General features: G+C 43.9%; 1 protein-coding gene and 1 non-coding gene across 2 annotated transcripts in view; one reads left to right on the top strand and one right to left on the bottom strand.

The window, feature by feature from the left end:
• acer2 (alkaline ceramidase 2) overlaps positions 1–23,879 on the top strand; it is a 71,412-nt gene that overhangs the window by 21,599 nt on the left and 25,934 nt on the right. Inside the window, exon 3 of the mRNA XM_078215365.1 lies at positions 1,429–1,570. Coding sequence (XP_078071491.1) covers positions 1,429–1,570 — 142 coding nt within the window. The remainder of the gene's footprint in view (positions 1–1,428; positions 1,571–23,879) is intronic.
• LOC144495413 (U2 spliceosomal RNA) lies at positions 19,921–20,104 on the bottom strand. Its single transcript, XR_013498261.1, has one exon. It is a non-coding gene; the product is annotated as a U2 spliceosomal RNA (small nuclear RNA).

The raw sequence follows: 23,879 nt of genomic DNA on the forward strand, positions 1-23,879 counted from the left end.
CAGACATGATCTTATTGAATGGTGGAGCAGGCTCGAAGGGCCGAATGGCCTACTCCTGCTCCTTGTTCCTATGTTCCTTTCACGGCAGTTTAACTTTATTTTCTTGAACTACTGCTGATTTTAATTTTAACAGAATGCTTCCCAAATACTGATTAATTTCCATTAAAGATGTAAAGAAAATGTGAACTAAGAACAATACAACATTTGAAATGAAGGAATATAGGTTAATGTTTTATATTGGAGCCATTGCTTTCACTTCCTTCTTTCTCTTGGTTTGGAACACCTCACTTGTCTCTGTTTTTCAGTTCTGTTAACAGAATGGTCATTTCTGAAATTGCACTCCTGATGAGAAGCTTCATCACCACAAATGCTTATGAAAAACCTGAGCCCACAATCCCCATGTTTTCCTGCTAATTTAAGTTTTAAAACTTTAACTCATGTTTTCTTTTTTTAGATACTAACACATTGAATATATTGATGTACTCGTTGTCTATTTCTTTAACCAACATTGGGACTGTAAAAACTGCATTTTATTTAAAATTGGGCATGGATGTTCCTTCTTTTCGAGCATACGATCTTGAGATCAATCAGTAGATGCAGAATGTTCTTTAATAAAACTCTAAAGTCAATTGATGTCACAAATAGGGACTGATTCAATTAAACTTTTGAGTGCTGCATCTAAAATTACTAAACAACTTACGTGAAAAGTATTATTTTCAGGCTTTATTATGTCTCTGGCCTTATTATGAAATCAAATATGCTATAGTTATCTAAACCATTCCTGGTATGTTAATTGTACTTTGATAATACCTTAGCTGAGATGGTGAAACCAACCAGTTTGTTATGAAATCTGTGCCTCTTGTGCTGTAGTTTGGTAACTGAATAAGACAAATTTGCACCTTTGTCATACCATGTTAATCAATTCTTAAAGTTCTAAATATGTTACTTCACACAGCTTTTCCTGGATGTGAGATCAAGATGTCAATCAACTTGTACTCTGATAATCACAAGCCTCCCTAGATTTGCTGTTAAGGCTTGACGTCATCTGGTGCTCTTGATTAAATTATAGCTTTGTAATTCACTCCCAGTTTTTGCTTCTATATGTGCTGATGTGCCCAACAGCATGCCAAAATCAAATAAACATCACTTCCCATTTGTTTCAAAGAAGAGCAGGGATGTTTTGAATCTCACATGCTTGTTTGTATGCTGTTTCTCAAACCGCCAACATGGACCCTTGAATCCAGAGGAGTAATTAAGAGAACTTGACTTGACGGTGACCTTTTTCCAAGAAAAGTAATTGAATGAGAGAATATACTGAAGTATACTGTTTGCAAGCTGTCATTGTACACAAACCGATGATGTACTCCAAGCCAACAAATAATTGCTGCTTGTAACCAGCCAAAATCCTGTCAATTTTCTGCCTTGCAGGTATAGGATCGGTTTATTTTCATGCAACATTGAGCTTCCTGGGTCAGATGTTAGATGAACTAGCAATCCTTTGGGTTCTAATGTGTGCCCTGGCGATGTGGTTCCCAAGACGATACTTGCCACGGATTTTTCAACGAGACAGGTAAGGCTAGACATACAAGTGTCAAATAACGTATTCGATATAGTCAGCTAATTATGCCTTACATTGTGGTTAGGATATATTTCTTTATACAAAAGCAAAATAACTGGGTGCTGGGAACTTGAAACAAAAACAGAAAATGCTGGAAAGACTCAGCTGGTCTGTCAGCATCTGTGGAGAGAGGAACAGAGTTAATGTTTCAGGCCTGTGATCTCTATCTGGTTTGATAAAATACACTGTATGTGGAATCTTACCACTCTTCACACCGGTGGGATTTTCCCTTCCCGCCGCAGTGAATGGAGATTTGACTGGCCGCCCAATTCTCCGACCTTGCTGCAGTGGGAGCGTGTCGTGAACGGCAGATAAGATCACACCCTGTGTGTTAACATGTGTTAACATGTTCTCATGTTAACATGAGAAATTGTCAAATATTGTACACAACATTTGTCCATAAATAAAATCTGTACTAGCATCTCCTTTTAACTTCAGCATTTTATAATGACATAGCTTTTGAATTGTTTTCCTCATCTATTTTGTACAATCCACATAAATACATAATAGGGAACATCAGTCAGCTGAAGTTTTCCTGTTGCCTCCAATCTGCCTGATGTACATCAGATCTGTAAACAAACTTAGAAGTGGCTCACAGATAATCCTTAATCAAAAACTTGCCAGGATGGGAGTGGCTGCCTCTCTATTGGCACAGGGCCAGGAGTGTACATTTCTGTATGATTGGGGCTAGTCTTTTCACACAGTGTTTCTCTTGACTTCTCAGCAATCTTGGCACAAACAAAACGGCTGAATAAACTGAGGTCAACTTTGGACCAAAAGTGTTACAACGGCCCAAAACTATCATGTGCTTGATGATTATGAGGATGGAGTACAAGAGCAAAGAGATTATGATGGAAACCTTAATCACGGCTGGAAGCCGCTCTGTCTATTATGTTTGTGCTAGAGCAATCCAACATTAATCCCACGCCTGGGCGGAATCATGTTCAGACATCTGGGGTCTCACTGGCTGAAGGGCTGGTATGAGACCCATACAGTCTCTTTTTGGGAAGGCCCACTGAACCACAAGCCAATCAGGCAGCGGCGAGGTCACTGGCAGACCTTTCCCTGGAATCAAGACCGCTGGGGCAGAAGTCACACCTACCGAGAACTGGCCAATCAGAGGCCAGCACCACAGTGGCATCATGTGGGTGGCTGTTGCAGGCAAAACACCCACCAGAGTCCCAGGATCATGGAGCAACCTGGGCCAGAGATAAATAACCTGGGGGTTGGGTTTCCTGGGGTGGGGGTCACAAGAAGAGGGGTATAGGGAGGGTGTCGACAGCAAGGACAGAGTGTGGCCCTCAGCAGAGATGTCCATCAACCAGGCACTGTGCCTTTACTGGGTTAATACTAACAGCAGATGAGGCCCTTAACGGTAGCACAGTGGGGTTAGCACTGTTGCTTCACAGTGCCAGGGACCCGGGTTCAATTCCTGGCTTGGGTCACTGTCTGTGTGGAGTTTGCACATTCTCCCTGTGTTGGCGTGGGTTTCCTCCGGGTGCTCCCATTTCCTCCCACATTCTGAAAGACTCGCTGGTTTGGTACATTGACCCGAACAGGCGCCGGACTGTGGCGACGAGGGGAATTTCACAGTAACTTCATTGCAGTGTTAATGTAAGCCTTACTTGTGACTAATAAATACACTTTACTTTACTTTATTTTAATTGGCCACATAAGGGCCTCAATAGGAGGCAGGGGACAGGAAGGTTGACCATGGGCCTTCCTGCCCAGAACTTAATTCTGCTGGCGGTGGGAAGGCAACAGGGTCCTAGTGTGCCACCATCCTGCCTAGGGGCCCTTCCCCCCCTCCAAGCTCACCAGCAGAGTGAGCAGAAGAATCCACTCCTGGTCTCACTCCATAGTCCTCAATCTTCCTTTGTTTCAAGTATTTATCCAGTTTCACTTAACATATGTTAACTACTAATATCACGGCTGAGATAGACAGATCTTTAATCAGTAAGGGATTCAAGGGTTATGGGGAGAAGGCGGGAAAGTGGAGTTGAGGAATATCATATCAGATCAGTCATGATTTCATTGAATGGCGGAGCGGACCTGATGGGCCGAATGGCCTTTTTCTGCTCCTATGCCTTATGGTCTTAGGCCCTATAGCAAAGTTTTTCCATATTGCAAGTATTTTCTGTGTACAGGAATTTTGCCTAACCCCTCTCCATGCTCTTTTAATGACCATTTTAAAATTGTCACTGACTCTTTAAAACCTTTCATGATTTTTGAAACCTCAACGCAATCTCCTCTTAGCTGCAAGTGGATGGAGTGTTTGAAGTAGGGAAGTCTTGCTACACCTGTCCTTCAGGATTGTGCCAACGCAGTCAGTAGTGGTGCTACCAAGCTTCTCTTGGACTTGAAGACCCCTTCCCAGAGTGCATTCTGTGCCCTTGCTACCCTCAGTGTTTCTTCAACATGAAGTACTGATAGCTGAGTGAGTGTGCTAGGTGGTAACCCGCAGAAAGATTTATGCCTATATCTCCCACATGGTATAATGAAATTTCATGATATCTGGAGTTAATGTTGAGGATGCCCAGGACCACTCCCTCCTGACGGCATACCACTGTGCCACCACATCTGCTGGGTCTGTCCTGCCAGTGGACAGCATATGCTCAGGAATGGGTGATGAAGAATCGGAGACATTAACAGTAAGGTATAATTCTTTAAGTATGACCATGTTAGGTTGTTGCTTGATTAGACTGTGGGACAGATTTTCCAACGCAAAAACTTCCCACTCACCACCACATGTTCCTGAGGAGAACTTTGCAAGGTCAATTGAACCTTTTCTTTACTCATTTGTGGGGCGTGGGTGTTGCCGGCTGGCCAGCATTTATTGCCCATCCCTAGTTGCCCTTGGAGGGCAGTTGAAAGTCAACCACATTGCTGTGGCTCTGGAGCCATGTAGGCCAGACCAGGTAAGGACGGCAGATTTCCTTCCCTAAAGGACATTAGTGAACCAGATGGGTTTTTCCGACATTTGACAATGGTTTCACGGTCATCAGTAGATTCTTAGTTCCAGATATTTTTTATTAATTCAAATTCAACCATCTGCCATGGTAGGATTCAAACCCTGGTCCCCAGAACATCAGCTGAGTTTCTGGATCAATAGCCTAGTGATAATACCACTAGGTCATCGCTTCCACTGGGTGTGCCTTTGTTGTTTCTGGTGTCAAGTTCAGTGCTGGATGATCTGTCCTCCTTTATTCTTATCAGTTTTTTTCTAGTGATTTTGATACAACTGAGCGGTTTGCTAGGCCATTTCAGAGGGCAGTTAAGAGTTAACCATGTTGCTGTTGGTCTGAAGTCACACAATGGTTAGACCACGTATGGATAGCAGATTTCTATGAGTGAACCAAATGGATTTTTACAACAATCTGGTAGGTTCGTGGTCACCATTACTAATGCTAGCTTTTTATTCCAGATTTGATTTAATTAGCCAAATTTAAATTTCCCAACTGCCATGATGAGACTAGTGTATCTGGATTATTAGTCTGGACCTCTGCATTACTAGTCCAGTATGATAACCATATCCTTGAGGATAAATACTGGAAATCTGAAATAAAGTCAGGAGCTGCTGCCAATTCAAAGCACATTTGTCAATATCTGTACAAATGCAAAGCAAGTCCTTCAGCAGATTCTGACAGATGTGCAATATAGTTCCTGTTTTAATCATTACTGGACAATGCCTTTGTCAACTGAGGCACCAGGTGAAACTCATATTTAAACTGTTAACCACCATTCCCACAACTCTTCCACATAAACATAGTTCAAGTGTTTTCTCACTTACAAAAACAAAGTCAGTTAACAAAATTCCATGGGCAACATGTTTTAGAACTTCGTAAGGAATGAATTGATAGACTTACAAAGGAGGTTTGAATTTTGTATTACCTTTCTTATTAATTGGTTATTTGCATTCATTGCAATGATTTCAACTCTTGATCCTAACAAAGGTCATTAAAAAAGAGTGAAAGCAGTCAACCTTTACAAGATGACTCAGCTAAGGGAGTCTGTTCTGGGATGTGAATAGCAAAATAGGTACAGAGAGCAAACAGAGATTCTGACCCAAACGTTGCCCCTGATTAAATCATTTGAAGATGCACTGTTAGGTTCCACATGTATATTGGGACCATTAGCTCTACCTCACCACCAACCATCTCATCCCTTTCATTGCCTCTGTGCTGTTAGTCTGCTTGTCCAACATCCAATTGACAATTCATTCTTTAAAAAGTTCCAAAACACAATTGTCTTCATTTTTTTAAACATTTGTGCAATAAACTGATATTATAGACTCTTATTATGGTATTGATATTTTAAAAAAACACTCTTAATCATTGCCTGTCAAGGGATAGGAAAAAAATTTAGCCTGCAGCAATGAAAAATGAATGTTTATCTAGAAGAGTTTTGGGAATGGTAGTGTAAATATGAACTTCTCCTGATGCTTAAGTTAACAAAGATACTGTCCAGTAATGATTAAAAACAGGAAATGCTGGAAATGCATGGTGTGTTTGTCAGCAGCTGTTGAGGGAATTGCTGTATATTTATACGGATATTGCCAAATTTGCTTTGCACTTGCAGCAGCTCCTTACTTTATTTCAGCTTTCCAGCATTTGGTGTTTCTTTTCCCTGTCTTTTTTTACTTGCATAGTGTGGAACTGGGCAATATTAATCATAGTTAATTGCTAACCTCCATCCTGTCCTGTTGAGGAGTGCACATGCATGCGGGACACACAATCTGTTTTGACTGTGATATGCTGCACAATTGGACAGCCTGCTGACACCACTTGGCTAGGTTCATCCATGAAGTATGGCTATTTAAGTGATATTTAAGTGATAAGCAGAAGATACCTAACCCCTATAGAATTGACCAAATCAGTGACTTCAGGGAAGGGGTGAAGAAGAGTGAAAACACTGCAAATATGGGAGGATGTTTATGTACATTCTGCCGTGTTCAATAAATGGTGCTAAGTTGGAAATTTGTTTTAATATCAGTTTCCAATGTGTTACTCCCAAGTTGTTAGGGACCTCCGCTGCAAATACACTGTGATATTACCACAACTTTTGTGCAGCCGTGCTTTTCTCATTGCTATTATACAGTAACTTTGTTGATGCAATATATCACGTGACTGACCTTGGTAAAATATTAAGCTCCTTACTGGCACTGGGAGAACCCAGCCTCACTGACGCAGTGTCATTCATTTCTAACCCTGATGCTGTGACTGTAGGCCTGGTGTGCATCAAGATTTGCTCTCACACCAAATGGGCTTGTTTATCTTAGGCCCAATGTCTGCTGGGAACAGGTGTGGGTTCCATTATCAGCCAAGTAAAAGACCCAAAAACATGAACATGCTAAGATAATTGATCCCAAAAGATTGCCTGCCAAAGGATTTCATTTTTAAAAACTCTCATGTTTGGCCCATTAAAAGCCTTACGCCCTGCCCTTCGAGTAGGACCTCTGGGGCAGGCGCTGGTGTGGGTGCGCACATCCCAAATATTGAAATAAGTCCATTTCCAGTGTCCAGAACAGGGCCAATGGCACTTTCAAAAAGTTTCTAGAAGTCACGCCCTGCTACACTTATGGAGCAGGAACCGAGGACCCAAGATCTTTAGGTGCTAAGTAGTGCTTCAAAATAACAGGGACGCTTGCTGGAACAAGGAAATCGGGTCACTAGCCATTCATAATTAATTTTAAAACAATCGCTGTCGTTTATATATTGGGTAGAGAGTACAGCAGGAATAAAATGTAAATTAAAGTCTGAAAGGAAATTGCACTGATTCCATTAACCATAACGGATCCTTTGTGCTGATACTAAATGAGCTTGACAATAGCTGAAAGTTAATTAAATATTTTATTTTCTGTACAAATGAAACACTTTACCACAGCAAGCACCATTACTGATAATAAAATGAGCTCTGAGTTAAATGGTGATCGAATTGAGGTGTTTAAAGGAGTTGGTAGGATGTATAGGAACTATTTCCCCTTGGTGGGGAAAGTGGAGTAAGAAGTCTAACAACACCAGGTTAAAGTCCAACAGGTTTATTTGGTAGCAAAAGGAGAAAGTGGAATCAGGAACAAGGGGGTGAGAAATTGGGAGGCATGAGCTCAAAGTTACCGCCAGACCATTAAGGGATGGTGTCAGGAAGCATCTCATTGCATTTGTTGTAATGGAAATCTGGACTCTCTACTGGAACTGTTGGTCTCCTCCTGTTGTTGTATCTCTGCATTTAATTTATTCTTTTGTGTTTGTAGTACAGCAAACAACTGAAAATTAGATCTGGAGGACATTGACAAAAAGTTGAATTAGTTGCAGTCTTGTAAAGGTAGCATACATTTTGTGGAACCCCCATTGACCCAATGTACTATATGGCTCCAAAATGCACGCTTAGGTCTCTACTCATTATATAATCGACACCCCCTATTTTTCTGCAATGCATGTTTAGGGCTTTAGGGAGTTGGCCTCAGTTTTTCAGCTCAGAAGTGCATGTTTTGATTTATGCTCATCTTTTAAGTTGGTGCTTGCAAGAAAGCTGGCGATACCTACTGCTTGCCAATAAGATGCGAGGGAGTTTGAAACACCCCTAAAATATCAAAACAGCGATCATCTACACCAATTCTGGAACTTCACATTTTACACTTGGTGTATAGGTCAACTCCTGTTTTTGGAAAAAATTTTCAAAGCTTCAAAAGTTGACACATAAGTCATGATCTACGGGAAAGTATATACAACTTAATAGGTTGTCTAGAAGCGCGCAGTTTCACACACTGGGCAGGGTTACCCTGGACATGATTATGGTCATGGCTTTGGTTGCCTAGTTGGGGAGGGGTGTCTTGTTGCGCACAGAATTGAGGTAGTGTCTGACAAAGTGTATGAGCTGGCATCTAACATTTCAGAGGTTACGCTAATGATACTTTTGCCTTGTAAATTGTTACATAAACCAATAATAAAATAAAGCTATCACCAAGAGCAAACAGTATTATTATAACAGGATTACATAGCCAAAACCAAGGCATAATGTTTTTTGAAGTTCAGCTATTTTGCTGAAGACAGAAATTTTACTTTGACCTTGTACTACATGTTCGTCAATATGTCTTATTCAAATTATTCATTTTAAAACACTTTTTAAAAAAAAGAATCTTTTCCATTAGTTGCTTTATTTAGCTGAATAAGTAGAGATTTGAGACCTGATTGTTGGTGTGAAAATGTTACAGCATGCCTACAGTAAATCCCACCCACCCCACATGCTCCAACTTCAACACTCCTCCAGTGTCTTTCCTGTTGCCGGTCAGGTAGCTGGTCCTGACTGCTGCAGATGAGATGGGATGGTGAGGCTTCAGTCATGCTCTCCAGGCCATAGCTGCTCGACATTGTCCTCCAACGCCACCCGCTGTCTCCTCAATGGAAGCAAAGCAGCCTACCACCTCTCAAGTTCTAGCCACTGGGTCAACATCTTGTAGGAACCCCAGGATTGGGAAAGGAGGATGAAAGGCAGTTGCTAAGGGAGTGGCCAAAAGTGATTTGTTCAATTTGTTTGTGCAGAATGCATTATTGATTTGATAAGTGTTGATTTAGATTTGTAATTGATAGCTTTTATGCACGCAGTTAGGGAGATTCCAATTAGTATTGGCAGAAAGAGAATGATGTGGGATCACAAGAAATAGGAGCAGGAGTAGGCCATTCTGCCCATCAAGCCTATTCTGCCATTCAATAGGATTAGGGTTGATCTGACTGGAGCCTTAACTCCATTTTTCTGTCTATCAATCATAACCCTTGGGTCTTGGAAATCAAAAATCTGTCCTACTTAGCCTTGAATATATTCAATAACTCACCTGCTCCCTGGGAAAGTAATTCCAAAGACTAGCAACCCATTGAGTAAAACAAATCCTCCTCATCTTAAATGGCAAAACCCTTATTTTTAAACTGTGTTCCTCAGTGCTGGATTCCCTCACAAGGAAAACATAGAGTCATATAGTTTTACAGCACCAAAAGAGGCCCTTTGGCCCATTGTGTCTGCCGTCAGGCACCTATCTATTCTAATCCCAGGCTACTTGAATCCATAGCCTTGTATGCTATGGTATCCTCTCAGCATCTATCTCGCCATGCCCCCTAAGATTCTTATGTTTCGTTAAGTTCACCTCTCATTTTCTAAACTCCAATGAGTAAAGGTTCAGCTAGCTCAACCTTTCCCCATAACACAAACCCTTCATTCAAGGAATCAGCCTATTAAACCTTTAACTGCTTCCAAGGCAAGTATATCGCTGCTTAAATGCGGTGATCAAAACTACACACAGTACTCTGGGTGTGGTCTTACCAATTCCCTGTACAGTCATAGGAAGATCTCCCTACTTTTGTACAGTACAAGGTATACTCCATCCCACTTGCAATGAAGGCTAACATTCGATTTGCCTTCCTAATTACTTAGCGTACTTGCATGCAAACATTTTGTGATTCACATATAAGGACACCCAGATCCCTCTGTACTGCAGCATTCTGTAGTCTCCATTTAAATAATATTGTGCATTTTCTATTCTTGCTGCTAAAGTAAACAATCTCACATTTTCCCCACATTAGACTCCATCTGCTAAATTCTTGCCCATTCATTTAACCCATCTATATCCCTTTGCAGGCTCATTGTATCCTCCCCACAACTGGTTTATCTACCTATATCTGTATTGTAGTCAAATTTACAGATGGTACTGTAGGTCTCTTCATCCAAGTCATTCATATAGACCGTAAATAGCTGAGGCCCCAGATTGATCCTTGTGGCACTCCACTAGTTTGCCAACATGAAAATGACCCATTTATCCTCACTTTTTGTTTCCTGGTGGATAGTTAATTCTTTACCCGTGCTAATATATCATCCCCAATGCCGTGAGTTCTTCTGCAGTAATCTCTTACCCGGCACATTATCGAGTGCCTTTTAGAAATATAAATACACTGCAACTTGTTACCCCTCTATCCACCCTGCTTGTTACATCTTCAAAGAACTCTGTGAACTTTGTCAAAAACAATTTCCTTTCACAAAACCACGTTATCTCTGCCCGATTGTATTATGATTTTCTTAATACCCTGCTACCATCTCCTTAAAAATGGATTCCATCATTTTCCCAATGACAACTTTTAGGCTAATCAGCCTATAGTTTCCCACTCTCAGTCTCCCCCCTTTCTTGAACAGAAGTGTTAGATTTATGGTTTTCCAATCTATTGGGACTTTTCCCGAACCCTAGAGAATTTTGGAAGATTACACACAATGCATCCAATATCTCTGCATCCACTTTTTTTAAGATCCTAGAATGTAGGCCATCAAGTCCAGGAGACTTGTCAGCTTTTAGTCCTGTTAGTTTTCCTAGTACATTTTCTTTAATGATCATGGTTTAAATTCCTCCCTCCCTTTTTTCTCTTGATTTTTTGTGGGTAGGGAGGGCCAGTGTGAGTGATTGTGGGATCTATTGTATATTTACTCAGGAGTTAGACTATCTGTCTAACATTTCCTCCATAATTATTCAGGTAAGGAAGACTTGTTTGAAGTCTCCGATAACTCAGAGTTGAAAAATCTTTTTGCAAGGTACCAGAGAGCAGGGAAATTGTACATTGAAAGTTCAAATTCCTGGGTAATTCCTGGGGAGTCAGTGCATTGGATCTTCTGAAGAATCTTGGGCAGTACTTCCAGCCTCAGATGATCCGGAGAATGGAAGATCTGGGTCAGTCCGAAAGACGTACTGGTTAGGTGCATTGGCTATGCTAAATTCTCCCTCAGTGTACCCGAACAGGCGCCGGAGTGTGGCGACTAGGGGATTTTCACAGTCACTTCATTGCAGTGTTAATGTAATCCTATTTGTGACATTAATAAATAAACATTAAACTTGAATAAATAGAAATTTTAAAAAAAGTATATCAGGTAAACACCATAGCATTCACAAATAATTTGGTAATACCTTAAACTGGTACTAATTGCAAGAATTACTTTAAACAGTAGTCATTCTGTGTATGTGACAATTGAAAAATACTTACATTGCTAATTTCTCCACAGTAATTTGTAATGCACCAAAGTTAAACTAATGCAATATAAGCTACACATCCGTAGCCCTCAAGTCAGAATCTCTAACAAAATTATGTTTATTACATTTACAGCAATTGCAGATAAAGGATAAATAAAATTGTACAAGACTGTGCTGTTTACAAAATATTAAGAGGGAAGGGGGAAAAGTTACAGGACCAAAATTATCAGCAACAACTGCTACTGTGCACAACTCCCAGCTGAGTAGGGGAAGTTGAGCTGATGTATTTTATAGCAAAGAATGTTCCAAAATGGTAATGACTCCGGAAAGCAATTTAAGGTTATTATATTATTGCTGTTTTAGATAAGCTAGATATCAGATATTTGCTGTTCTTCCTCCCATCTCAGATATATTATTTACAAACCGCCACAAACTTAACTAAGTATACTTATCGAATGAATTCCAGTTTTAAAAAATTAAATGTGGCACAATAGCTTACACCTTCTAAATACATAGATTAGTCGTTTCCAACTCTGTGCAGTACCATGTTAATATCATAGGTTTGTAGTATGTTACAGCCCCAGGAGGAGGGAACAATTACTCCTCTATCTACCACTCTAAGTCCGGACTTTACAGGGTTTTTTGTGAGTTTAGCAAGGATGTGCTTTGTCAATACTGCAGAAGTCCCATTATGTACACTTTCAAATTATAAGGAATTAATCAGCCAGGTTTTTCTGCGTTTCCTTGACATTAAGTGGTAATGCCATCATTTATTCCTGCACCGTCAACACCCTGGCAGCCACATTGTGGTCACAGTGGGTCACAGTTAGGAGGAGTAAAGGGCAGAAGGGTAAAGTACAAGGGAGGTCTCCAGAGGTGTCTCAAAATAGGAAGGGCTTGGTGACAGGTGTGAGAGGGGAGGGGAGTGGACAGTTAGAAGAAGGGTCACCTGTGGTTGTCCCACTCCAAAACAGGTACATTGTTTTAGATAGTGTGGAGGAGTGTGCCTCTCCAGGGGTAAGACACAGTGACCAGGTCACTGGCACACAGTCAGGCTCTGTGGCCCGGAAAGGGAAGAGAGGGGTTAGGAGAGCGATAGTGGTGGGGGATGCGTCAGTTAGAGGGACAGACAGGCGATTCTGTGGGTGCGAACGGGACTCCAGGATGGTAGTCTGCCTACCTGGTGCTGGGGTCACGGATGTCTCCGAGCGGATAGGAGGCATTTTAAAAGGGGAAGATAAAGAAACGGATGTCATTATACACATTGGTGGAAATGACGTAGATAGGAAGAGTAGGGGGGTCCTAAGAGAGCAATTCAGGGAGTTGGGAAATAGGTTAAAAAGTAGGGTCACTAGGGTGGCCATCTCTGGGCTGCTCCCAATGCCTCGTGCCAGTGAGGATAAGAATAGGGAGTTGGTTCAAATGAATGCCTGGACTGGTCCAGGAGGGAGGGCTTTATTTTCATAGACCAATGGGAGGTTTTCAGGAGAGGATGGCACCTGTACAAGAGGGAGGGGTCACAACTAAGTTGGAAGGGCACAAATATCCTGGCTGGGAGCTTTGCTAATGCAGTTCGGGGGGGTTTAAACTAGTATGGCAGGGGGGTGGGGATCAAACGATTAGGTCTATAAGTGTGGTGGCTGGGGACGAGCTTGGGGCTGGGACAAGGCTGGCAAAGAAGAAGAGCACTCTGGGAGGACGACCTCACTGAGCCTGGGGGTCTGGAGTGCTTATACTTCAATGCAAGGAGCGTAGCAGGTAAAACAGACGAACTTGGGGCCTTAATGCGCACGAGGAATTTGGATGTGGTTGCGGTGACAGAGACTTGGTTGAAAGAGGGACAGGACTGGCAGCTGAATATTCCAGGGTACAAGTGTTTTAGGCGAGACAGAGGAGGGGCCAAAAGAGGTGGGGGAGTAGCGGTATTGGTTGGAGAGCATATTACAGCGGTGCAGAGGGAGGACAATTCGGAGGAGTCGTGTAGCGAGTCACTCTGGGTGGAGCTTAGAAACAGGAAAGGCGCAGTCACTATGTTGGGGGTGTACTACAGGCCCCCCAACAGCCCAAGGGAAGTGGAAGAATGGATATGTCAGGAGATACTGGATAGGTGCAGGAAATATAGGGTTGTTGTAGTGGGAGACTTCAATTTCCCTGGTATAGACTGGAAATCGCTGAGGGCAGGGACTCTGGATGGTGAGGCATTTGTAAAATGTGTACAGGAGGGTTCGTTGGAACAATATGTGGACAGCCCAACTAGAGAGGGGGCTATACTGGACCTGGTGCTGGGGAATGAGCCCGGTCAGGTCTTCAAAGTTTTGGGTGGGGAACATGTGGCAAATAGTGACCACAATTCTGTTAGCTTTAGGATAGTGATGGAAAAGGATGAGTGGTGTCCCAAGGGTAAGGTGTTGGATTGGGGGAAGGCTAACTTTATTGGGATCAGGCAGAAATTGGCAGCTCTTGATTGGGAGAGGCTGTTTGAGGGTAAATCCACATCTGGTATGTGGCAGTCTTTTAAGGAACGGTTGTTAGGGCTACAGGACAAGCATGTGCCTGTAAAAAAGAAGGATAGGAAGGGTAGGATTAGAGAACCGTGGATAACCAGGGAAATTGAGGGACTGGTCAAAAGGAAAAGAGAGGCGTATGTTAGGTCCAAGCAGCTAAAAACGGAGGGAGCTCTGGAGGAGTATAATGAAAGTAGGAAAATACTCAAACGGGGAATTAGAAGAGCAAAAAGGGGTCAAGAAATGTTCTTGGCAGACAGGATTAAGGAGAATCCCAAGGCATTTTATTCATACGTTAGGAACAAAAGGGTTGTTAGGGAAAAAATCGGACCTCTCAGGGACAAAAGTGGGGACTTATGCTTGGAGCCCAAAGAGGTAGGGGAGATCCTAAATGAATACTTTGCGTCGGTATTCACAAAGGAGAGGGATGTGTTGACTGGGAGTGTCTCGGAGGGGAGTGTTGAACTGTTGGAGAAAATCTCCATTACAAAGGAGGAAGTGTTAGGTTTGTTAGAGAATATAAAGACTGACAAATCCCCAGGGCCTGATGGAATCTATCCAAGGCTGCTCAGGGAGACGAGAGGTGAAATCGTTGGGCCTCTGATGCAAATCTTTGTCTCGTCACTGGACACAGGTGAGGTCCCAGAGGATTGGAGGATAGCCAATGTGGTCCCGTTATTTAAGAAGGGTAGGAAGGATAACCCGGGTAATTATAGGCCGGTGAGCTTGACGTCCGTGGTGGGGAAGTTGTTGGAGAAGATTCTTAAAGATAGGATGTATGCGCATTTAGAAAGGAATAAACTCATTAACGATAGTCAACATGGTTTTGTGAGAGGGAGGTCATGCCTCACGAACCTGGTGGTGTTTTTTGAAGAAGTGACCAAAATGGTTGACGAAGGAAGGGCCGTGGATGTTGTCTATATGGACTTTAGTAAAGCGTTTGACAAAGTCCCTCATGGTAGGCTAGTGAAAAAGGTTGGATCCCATGGGATAAAGGGGGAGGTGGCTAGATGGGTGGAGAACTGGCTTGGTCATAGAAGACAGAGGGTGGTAGTGGAAGGGTCTTTTTCTGGCTGGAGGCCTGTGACTAGTGGTGTACCGCAGGGCTCTGTATTGGGACCTCTGCTGTTTGTGATTTATATAAATGATCTGGAAGAAGGAGTAACTGGGGTGATCAGTAAGTTTGCGGACGACACAAAACTGGCAGGACTTGCAGATAGTGAGGAACATTGTCAGAGGCTACAGAAGGATATAGATAGGCTGGAAATTTGGGCAAGGAAATGGCAGATGGAGTTCAATCCTGATAAATGCGAAGTGATGCATTTTGGTGGGAATAATGTAGGGAGGAGCTACACGATAAATGGAAGAACCATAAAGGGTGTAGAGACGCAGAGGGACCTGGGTGTGCAAGTCCACAGATCTTTGAAGGTGACGTCACAGGTGGAGAAGGTGGTGAAGAAGGCATATGGCATGCTTGCCTTTATAGGACGGGGCATAGAGTATAAAAGTTGGGGTCTGATGTTGCAGATGTATAGAACGTTGGTTCGGCCGCATTTGGAATACTGCGTCCAGTTCTGGTCGCCACACTACCAGAAGGACGTGGAGGCTTTGGAGAGAGTACAGAGGAGGTTTACCAGGATGTTGCCTGGTATGGAGGGGCTTGGTTATGAGGAGAGATTGGGGAAACTGGGGTTGTTCTCCTTGGAAAGACGGAGGATGAGGGGAGACTTAATAGAGGTGTATAAAATTATGAAAGGCATAGATAGGGTGAACGGTGGGAAGCTTTTCCCCGGGTCGGTGGTGACGTTCACGAGGGGTCATAGGTTCAAGGTGAAGGGGGGGAGGTTTAACACAGATATCAGAAGGACATATTTCACACAGAGGGTCGTGGGGGCCTGGAATGTGTTGCCGGGCAAGGTGGTGGAGGCGGACACACTGGGAACGTTTAAGACTTATCTCGACAGCTATATGAACGGAGTGGGAATGGAGGGATACAAAAGAGTGGTCTAGTTTGGACCAGGGAGCGGCGCGGGCTAATTGTTCCTGGTTTCTCGTTTCAAGGCTTCATTCTATGATCATCTTGCTGGTGCCAGTACAGAGTGAGACTGCGGATAGTTGGGAACCTGTCTCGGGGGCAGGGAATTCATATGGTGTTCGTGGAAGTGGAAATGACTAGGGTTGGGAAGCATTTTCCGATCGGGGCCATTGTGATCTCCTGGACTCGTTTCGATCGCCTCAGGGGGTCGGAGAGGAATTTCCCAGATTTTTTTTCCCCATATTGGCCCTGGGGTTTTTCACTCTGGGTTTTCGCCTCTCCCTGGAGATCACATGGTCTGGAATGGGGGGGTGGGGGTAAGTTAATAGGTTGTAATGAACAAAGCATCGTAGCTGTGAGGGACAGCTCGGTGGATAGGATATTGGTATGTAGATAGGCTGGAAAATTGGGCGGGGATCCTGGATTCAGGATTCAATCCTGGACCGGGGAGCGGCGCGGGCTTGGAAGGCCGAAGGGCCTGTTCCTGTGCTGTATTGTTCTTTGTTTGTGGTTACAAGAGTAGGGCAAGGGCTGGAAAATCTGGAGGAGTGTCTAACTTTCTGACACCCCAAAGCTTTCCACCATCTACAAAACACAAGTCAGGACTGGAATGGAAATCTCTTCACATGCTTGGTTGAGTGCATCTCCAACAATACTCACGAAACTTGACACCATCCAGCTCAGTTGAGTGACACCACAACCACCACTTTAAGCATTTATTGCCTCCACCACTAATACACTATAGCTTTGGTGTGTATTTTATATACGATGCACTACAACAACTTGCCAATGTTTTCTTTTACAGTAATGTTTACCACCTTGAAGGAGAAAGACAGCAACTGCACGGGAACAGCAGAGCCTGCTTGTTTTCCTCCAAGTCAGACATTATGCTGACTTGTAAACATATCCTGTTCCTTCATTGTTGCAAGTTCAAAATCCTGGAAACTGCTTCTTAACAGCACTCTCTGCATACCTACATCACATGGGTGGCAGAGGTTTAAAAAGGTCTCACTATCACCTTCTCAAGGGCAATTCAGTTCAGACAATATATGCTGGCCTTGCCAGGGTGTCCACATTCCATGAACGATTTTTAAAAAAATTGTTAAATATTTTGATGTTTGAAATCTCTTATCAGATTGGCCACATTGCTGGCAGTAATTCATGATGAAGATTGTGTGTACCCTTTAAAACTTTTTATCTAATCTACAAGGTTTAACTGCATCAGATCTGCCCAGCTAGTTCATCACGGTGCTGATATTATCAAGCAGTGAACAGATGGCTCTGATTGAACATTTAATGTAGATTATGAGGGGGAAGAGGATTCTGAATCAGTTCCCTTGCATTTGTACTCATCACATCCTATTGGCTAAAGTGATAAGATAACTTGCAGAAATTAGAATGTAGTTGGTACTCTGCTATTGTATTTTAGAGCTTTTAAGAGTTTGAATGCTTATTCTGCAAATTTGAAGCAATTGTGCAGTGGAGCGCTTGAGTTTTGAATAGTCAAATGGAAGTCAGTCAAAAAAGTTAAACTTGCTATTATTTCCTTAGTCCAATTTTACCTTCACTCATTTGTTGTATACCTCAGTGGCATCTATTTTATTCTGTGGCCATCAGAGCATTTTCTGTCATGCATGATTAGGGGTGATTTTCAAACGTTGCCTGCTTGTTTCTTGCCTGAGAAACAGGGACTGCCAGTTGAAAATTGGATTGGGAGGAACACCTCTGCCAGCAAATGAATGAATGTCATACTCAGCTGTGACAGGTGGGAGGAGGGGGGAGGGAGTTGTGCAAAAATTATGCAAATCAATGTCCTATCCACACACGTTTTCTCCACTTGTCTAAGAACTAATATATTTTGGTCAATTCCATGCAGCTCTCTAACGGTAGTTCTTCATGAGGTAATGCCCTTTGATAGGTGTGATAATTGTAGGAACTGGTGAGCACCAGTTAGTGTAACAAACTATAATGGTTTATTTATGAGGAGATAATTATATATAAAGGTACTTTTGTGATGGTAACACTTCCAGCTCTGGGATCAGTTCTGGCTGCAAAAGCCCATGCTCTGCACCAAGAACCCTGCGTTCATTCCACATTGGCCGATTGGGTCACATGACCCAACCAATGTTGCCCCTTAAAGGTAAGAAGTCTCACAACACCAGGTTAAAGTCCAATAACCAGCTCTGTGCTGATTTCCATTGTGGAGACAAATACGCTAAAAATGAGCACCTGGGAGATGTGTGGAGGGCAGGGTGCCCAGCGTCCGGGGGGGGGGGGGGGGGAGGAGGGGGGATGGGGGGGGGGGGAGGGGGGGAGGGGGGGGTGGGGGAGGGGGGGATGGGGGGGTGGGGGAGGGGGGGTGGGGGGGGAGGGGGGGTGGGGGGGGCTCTGCTCAATGCGCTGCTCTTCGCTCTGACAGATCAGCGCATGCACAGTGGGTCACTCAGAGCTACACTGCTGGCCTCTCGGGAGGGAATGGGCCCCGCCTCCTGCTTTCCAGAGTGAACCACATTGCTTAGAATGTCAGAGATTAAGTCTGGTAATTACATTGAAATAAAGGCAGGAAATACTCCTGTTTTTCTGCATGTTAGGAACTTAGATTTTTGGGGGGAGAATCCTGGCTATTATTTTTCAGATTATGTAGTTGGGACAGACATGGTATCAGTGCAAAAACCTCTTGAGTTCTTTCAAGCCAAAGTTAATTGGAGGATGTGCAAAGACGGATAAGTGTTTTGAAGCTGTGATTCATTAAATTTGGGGATCGTGGAGCTATTGTGGAATGTTTGTTAGGACATTTGATTGGTAGAATAGAGTCTGCAATAGAGTTGATCAAATATGGTTTGTGAAAGAAGTGGGAAAAAGTAGTTTATTGGGGAGAAAAAAAGTAAGGTTTGAACTCCGGTCAGTGAACTCACAAAGGTTTGTTAACAGAAAAACTATTAATATTACAGAGCAAGGAAAAAGGCTTTAAGCTCCACAGGCCCTAAACTCCCAACTCCTGGACCAAGCCCAGGCATGTCATAGTGAGTCTGCAACTCAGCTCCCAATTGGACCACTGGCTCACATGATTTTTTTTAATTTCAAAAATATACTTTATTCATAAATACTCTGAAATAAACCATTACAGAAACGACATTTCTAATAATTACAAAACAGTGCCAAAAACATCCATATTTACAATACTTTATGGTGCTCTGTTCCAAGTCATTACATTTATTACAGTTCAGTTCTTCAACAAAAACTATATACATTCATCACATTTCACTGTGTGCTGTTTTTATAGAGTTGCACACAGTTATGCAGTTTGAGGGTTTTCCACAGTTTCTGGCCCCTCGGTCTGTCTTGATTGAAAGGATTTAAACGGTGGCCTTTCTCCATTGTGCCTTTGCGGCAGCTGCCCCAAGCTTGAGAGCGTCCCTCAGTATGTAATCCTGGACCTTGGAATGTGCCAGTCTGCAACACTCGGTCGAGGACAAATCTTTGCACTGGAAGATCAGCAAGTTTCGGGCAGACCAAAGTGCGTCCTTCACTGAGTTGATGACCCTCCAGCAGCAGTTGACACATTTTAAAAAAAATATACTTTTGCAATTCAATCAAATCAAGTCCAATTCAGAGTCTCAACAAGTTGAGACATTTCCGATCCAGGCTGACAAGACAGGGCAAGCAACCAACTAACCCTGTCCTGGGCCTGATCTACATGAGCCAAGCTGATTGGAGGAGGGGGAGGTTTCCTCCTCCAAGGCTTGATCTCATTTGCATCTTAGCCAAAAGGCCGAGATGCCGCTTTTAAAAATTGCTTCATTTGAAACATATGAAGCTTAAATGTGACCCAATGACCACAACCAAGTGCAGCATCCTCTTCATACTACACTTGATCTTAGCCAAAAGGCCGAGAAGCGAAATAAGAACAGATACTACACTTGATCTTAGCCAAAAGGCCGAGAAGCGAAGCACCCCTTAAAAGGCTATGACACCACACCCACTAAACCTTCTGATGTATATAGAAGAGATACCACCACATTAGTCTCAGCTGAATTTGACTTAAGACTTTAAGGTGAAAGGATATTATGATAAGCCAAAGTGCAACTTAGTTTTCTGAACCTGGCTACCTAAAAGGCACTTGACCTGAAATCAGCAGATTCATAGCAAATTAAAATAATTTATTAAATACAAACAAAAAATTTACATAGACTAATTGTTTTCATTTACAATTAAACTTTTAATGTTTATAAATTGGCTCAATTACAGAGTATATTGCTAGCTATGGGATCATGGCATCTTATAGGTCATTGTATCAACCATGAATCATTTTGTTATTTTGTTTTACCAATTGATTATGGATGAAAAATGATGAGAATATTTTCTTAGAAATTTCCAGTTTATTCTGCCAATTTTCCTCCTCCTTTGACGACACTGCTTTCTGGGTTGGATTCCATAGACACTGATTATCCTCTGGAATCTCAATTAAACTAGCAGAGATTGCTGGGTCGGGATATTGGCCAATTCTTTCTCCAATCCAGCAATACTGAGGTCAATTGTCAAACACGTCACTACTTGGAATTGGTTTCCTGGTTTGTACGGTTTATCTATTCATTGGATAAACTCACTGAGGACACGGTCAAGTCCAATTCTATTTTTAAATACAATTAAATTATTTAATAGGCACAAATTCAAAATATAACTTTAGCGATAACTGGAATCAGTGTAACATCTGTTCATTTGTCTATCCAAGGATGTCTGAATTAGGACAAATATTAACTCATAGAGGGCAATTTTCCTACCTCGCCATGCCTGGCGCAGATTGCGCTGAACCCAGAAAATAGCGTATGGGCCGAAAATTCAGTTTTGCGCTTGGCGCCAAATGGTTTCCGATCATCCTAGTCCCTTTCTGGCACAGACCAGACCTTGGCCAGAAAGGATGCGAGGTTGATTAGCATTTTTAAGTGGCATTTAAAAATGCTTAGCTCATTTGACAGCAGATTCTCCCAGCTCCCGGGACCTTCCGACCTTTAGGCACGGCACGAGACCGGCGAAAATCACAACTAGTCTCCACTAACGGAGACCAGGTGCGATCGCCATGCTGGCAGGCTCGGAGGATGGGGATGTGGCTGGGCAATGCCCATCTGGCACCCTGGCAGTGCCAGTTGGGCACTGCAGTGCCAAAGGGTGGGGCCTGTGGGGCATGCAGGGGGGCTCTGCAGGGGATTCATGTGTGGGGAGCATAAAGGGAGGTTGTGCAGGGGTGAAGCATGACGAGGGGGGGTATGCTGGGAGCCATGAAAAGGAGAGTGTGCTGAGTACCCTAAGAGGGGCCTATTGGGAGGCCTCAGTGACAATGATCCACGTCGGGAAATCTCAATTAAACTAGCAGAGATTGCTGGGTTGGGATAATGGAGAAACGTGCTGCCAATGAGGGGGTGTTCCTGATATTCATGGGGGAAGGAAGGGGGTCTCCCAGTGAGATTGGGGCGCCCTTTCAAAACAGCTCACCTGCCTGCTTAGCCTCCTTTCCCAACTGAGTATGGGATGATTGCAGTCCAAACCGTGCCGGACACACTGGCACAGATTGCTCTGGTTTTCTCGCCGTTATGGCAGAGTGTTTTGGGGAAAATCACAGCCATAGGGCCCGATTTTACCAAAACTTCGCACCCGTTTTCAGGCGCGAGATCGCGGTAAAGTTGGGCGTCGGGCCTATACCGCGGTCCGCACCCGATTCCTAGCAGATCGCGGCTTTACCAACACCCGATTCGGTGTTGCATGCATTTAAATCGACTTAATGAACCGCGCGTCCAACTCTACCGCCAAATCCCATTTTACCGTCTTCTGGCCCGATCCGCGTCCGCGCTGTAACCGACCTGCAAAATAAAAATCCGCAGTCGCCGCTGCAACCTCCGTAGAGCGGGGTCAGAGACTGCAACGGCTCTCTGACCCAGCTCCTCCACTGGTCGGGGGGCGGGGGTGGAAGGAGGAGGGGGGTGGGACCTAGGTCATCCTCTGATGGGGGGAGGGGGGGGGGGAGATGGGAGGGGAGGGGAGGGGGAGTGACCGATCATCCCCTGGGGGGGGGGGGGGGGGGGTGGAGGAGAGGGGGTGTGACTGATCATCCCCTGGGGGGGGGGTTCCCGCTCAACTTTAAAATAAACAACTTTCTTATGCACACAGCCAGCATTCAGACACACCTGTAAGGCTTTGTTTTCCAAGAGGGTGGCAGTACAGAGAGTAGCATTTTCTTTAAAACATTGTAAAATGCAGATACAGTTTGAGAACAATATTCTGTTACACCAGTAGTAAAAAGTGATTTTAAAAGCTCCCCCTCCCCAAATGCTGCACATTTATACATAGTGGCATAAGTTTCAGAGTCCAACATTTTATACTTCATTATTTTACAATTGCACAGTAAAAGAAGCAAAGAGGAACAGACAATAGTCAAAACTACTTGTTGGGTCTCCACAGGTAAGCTCCTTCGATGAGACCAATTGGTGGAACTGATATTCTCTGAAGGTCCCATTCAGTTTCATTATTATTCACAACTGCTGCTGGTCATACAAGAAGCAGTGGTCTCAAAGCAAGTGTCTGCTGTATGGAACATATTGTTACATCATTACTTGTTGCCTTGTAGTAAACCTTGGGCTGCAAACGGGGAAAGAGCTATTGATTTGTTCCATGACATCCGTAAGGTCTGTACTCGTGTCCTGGGGCGGAATCAGTAAATCATCTGTCTGCGAGCTGCAGTCCACATTCCAGGTGTGACCATTTCCAGCAAGCTGAAAGGGAGCAGTTGGAGAAACCGAAGGAACTCCATTCAGCTTCGATTCTGTTAATGGCTCTTCCAGGAGTTTTCGCAGTCGGCACAACTGTGACTCCAGTTGTTTGTTGTGGTCCTCCAATATCTGCATTCTGGCCTCAAGTCGTCCCTTGTGTTGCCGCAGGAGCTGAGCCTCAGCCAGGAGCTCAGCATCATGATAGTTCTGCTGGTTTGCTGAGAAGGTTGGCGACGGCAGGGGTTTTTGCAGAAGACCCTGAGAGATATAAATGTGCAGCATTTGGGGAGGGGGACTTTTTAAAGTCACTTTTTACTACTGGTGAAACAGAATATCGTTCTCAAACTGTATCTGCATTTTACAATGTTTTAAATAAAATGCTACTCTCTGTAATACCACCCTCTTGGAAAACAAAGCCTTACAGGTGTCTGAATGCTGGCTCTATGCATAAGAAAGTTGTTTATTTTAAAGTTGAGCGGGAACCCCCCCAGGGGATGATCGGTCACACCCCCTCCCCCCCCCGCCCCCCTGGGATGATCGGTCACACCCCCTCTCCTCCACTCCCCCCCCCCTCCCAACCCCCCGATCAGAAGAAGACCTGGGTCCCGCCCCCCTCCTCCTCCCACCACCCTCACCCCCGATCAGAGGATGACCTGGGTCCCGCCCCCTCCCCCCCCCGCCCCCCGATCAGAGGATGACTGTCAGAGAGCCGCTCTTTCTGCTTTTTTTTCTTTCCCGCCCGGGCGCGCTGCTTCAGATGTTTTTTGAACTGCGCATGCGCAGTTCAGAGCTCCGATTGTTCCGGCAGCGCTAAGCCCCGCCCACAGCGCGGATCGGGCTGGAGCCGGCAAAACGCTTATGGGCGCGCTGGAAAGAGGATTCCGGGCTCGGATCCATATTACGCCCGGATCCCGCTCTTAGGCTCCAAATGGTAAAATAGGGCCCATAGTGTTGGTGCCTGAAG

This window comes from Mustelus asterias, chromosome 6, assembly GCF_964213995.1.
Source record: "Mustelus asterias chromosome 6, sMusAst1.hap1.1, whole genome shotgun sequence".
In the NCBI taxonomy this organism is placed as follows: Eukaryota; Metazoa; Chordata; class Chondrichthyes; order Carcharhiniformes; family Triakidae; genus Mustelus; species Mustelus asterias.